Source organism: Protobothrops mucrosquamatus, unplaced genomic scaffold (assembly GCF_001527695.2).
Source record: "Protobothrops mucrosquamatus isolate PMUCROS unplaced genomic scaffold, P.Mucros_1.0 scaffold957, whole genome shotgun sequence".
Lineage (NCBI taxonomy): Eukaryota > Metazoa > Chordata > Lepidosauria > Squamata > Viperidae > Protobothrops > Protobothrops mucrosquamatus.
In genome coordinates, this window is record NW_015387201.1 from 96,316 (window position 1) to 97,998 (window position 1,683).

Consider the following 1,683-nt stretch of genomic DNA (forward strand, 5'->3'; position numbering starts at 1 on the left):
TGTTTTTTTTTAAAAAAGGAAAAAAATAAAATTTAAAAAAAGGGGAAAAGGAAATGGAAACATGGACCAAAAAAAAACCCCAAAAACCACGGGGATATATCCATCTTGCTACGAACGCGACTTCTAAGTTTCGAAAAGGAGATTAAAACGAAGCCTTCCCACCGTAACCCATAAAGTCAGTATGATTTGCCATTTTTTTTTTTTAAACTACAGTGAAACGTAAAAGGCTTTATCTTGCTTCACAAGCTTGTTTGATTTCCTTATTTATCTATCATCATTTACTTCGCTTTAAGTTTTGCCCCGGCATGCTTACACGAGCGTGTGATTTCTTTTTTAAGTTTGTTTGTTTGTTTGTTTGTTTCTCTCTAGACAAACCAAACTAAAACAAAAATAAAAGAAAAACGTGGTCCCCAATGGAATGCACAATTTTGATCTCTTTTGCTATTCACTTGGCGTGTAACCACCGCGGGGTGATTCCTCGTTGAGAGAGAATTGTGCTCTTTTGCTTCGGCGAACGAGAGAGACGTGAAAAAGATCTTGCCCTTTGGTGGTGGGGGAGGAAGGGGGGGGAAGGAGAAAGAGAGAGGCGGGGGGGGGGAGATCCAAGTTAGTATATTGAGTTGGATACATTATTTTAAACTTTCAACCGTTGGGGGAAAAAAATTCTTCCGATCAGTGGGGAGTTCACGGACTGTCCTGCCAGAAAATACACACATACAGAGAGAGAAAAAACAAACAAACCTTGGTTAGGTCCTGGAACCAAAGCCACTGGGATATATATATTATAGGTAGTCTGAGCTCAAAGTTTCTGCTGCTAAGCGAGAATTGGGTTTTGCTCCATTTTATGGCCTTCTTCCTTGCCCCACTGTTGTTAAGTTGCTAAGTTAGTAACAGGGTCTGGGCTTCCCCCACTGAGTTTGCTTCTCAGAAGAAGGGATCCCGTGATCCCGGGGACCCTGCTCCACGTGCCAGTTATCACGCGGCCGGATTTGGATCTCGTGACCCCGGGGATGCTGCAACGGTCGTAGGAAATGGTCACAAGCCGCTTTTTTTTCCCCCAGTGGCGTTGTGACTTTGAACGGTCGCTAAGCAAACCGCCGTTAAGTCGAGGACTACCTGTACTGGGTTTGGCAAGGGAGGGAAATGAGCCCCCCCCCCGATGGCTTTGCCCTCTCGGGAGCCATGTCTCAAGCACAGGGCAGAGAGATGGAGAAGGAGCAGCTTATCACCTGCTCCGGACTGAGCATCCCTTAAACTAGAATGCAGAAACCCCTGATGATCATTTGATACAATGATGGTTTCCCTGCCCCTAGAGGTAGATCAGGCAAGGATTAGGCTCAACTCCATTGCTCTCTTCTGCAAAAAAATTTTTTAAAAAAAGGAAGCCATGGAACTGGCCTGCCTCCCCAACCCCGTAATCAGCTTTAAAGTATAAAGATGGGAGCAGATTCTGGCACGGTTTCCCCGCCCGCTGCGTTGGGGAAGGGGAGCGTGGGAATGGGTACCTACAGGCTTCAGTTCCAGATCTTGAGGAAGCTGTCCCACGATCCTGTGGCCACCGCCATGCCATCGTCAGTCACTCCTAAGCAACTGACACGGTTATCGTGGCCGGCTAAGACACCTGCGGGGGGGGGGAAGAGGGGGGGAGAGAAGAGGAGAATGAAACGCAACACGGGAGGAGAG

The 1,683-nt window shown here is 47.1% G+C and overlaps 1 protein-coding gene across 1 annotated transcript in view; it reads right to left on the reverse strand.

Moving 5' to 3' along the window:
• Nucleotides 1–617: 617 nt before the first annotated feature.
• GNB1 (G protein subunit beta 1) overlaps nt 618–1,683 on the reverse strand; it is a 12,889-nt gene continuing 11,823 nt past the window's right edge. The window contains exons 8-9 of the mRNA XM_015819597.1: nt 1,510–1,621; nt 618–696 (exon numbers count right to left, since the gene is read on the reverse strand). Of these exons, the coding sequence (XP_015675083.1) occupies nt 1,515–1,621 (107 nt within the window). The 3' untranslated portion in view covers nt 618–696; nt 1,510–1,514. The remainder of the gene's footprint in view (nt 697–1,509; nt 1,622–1,683) is intronic.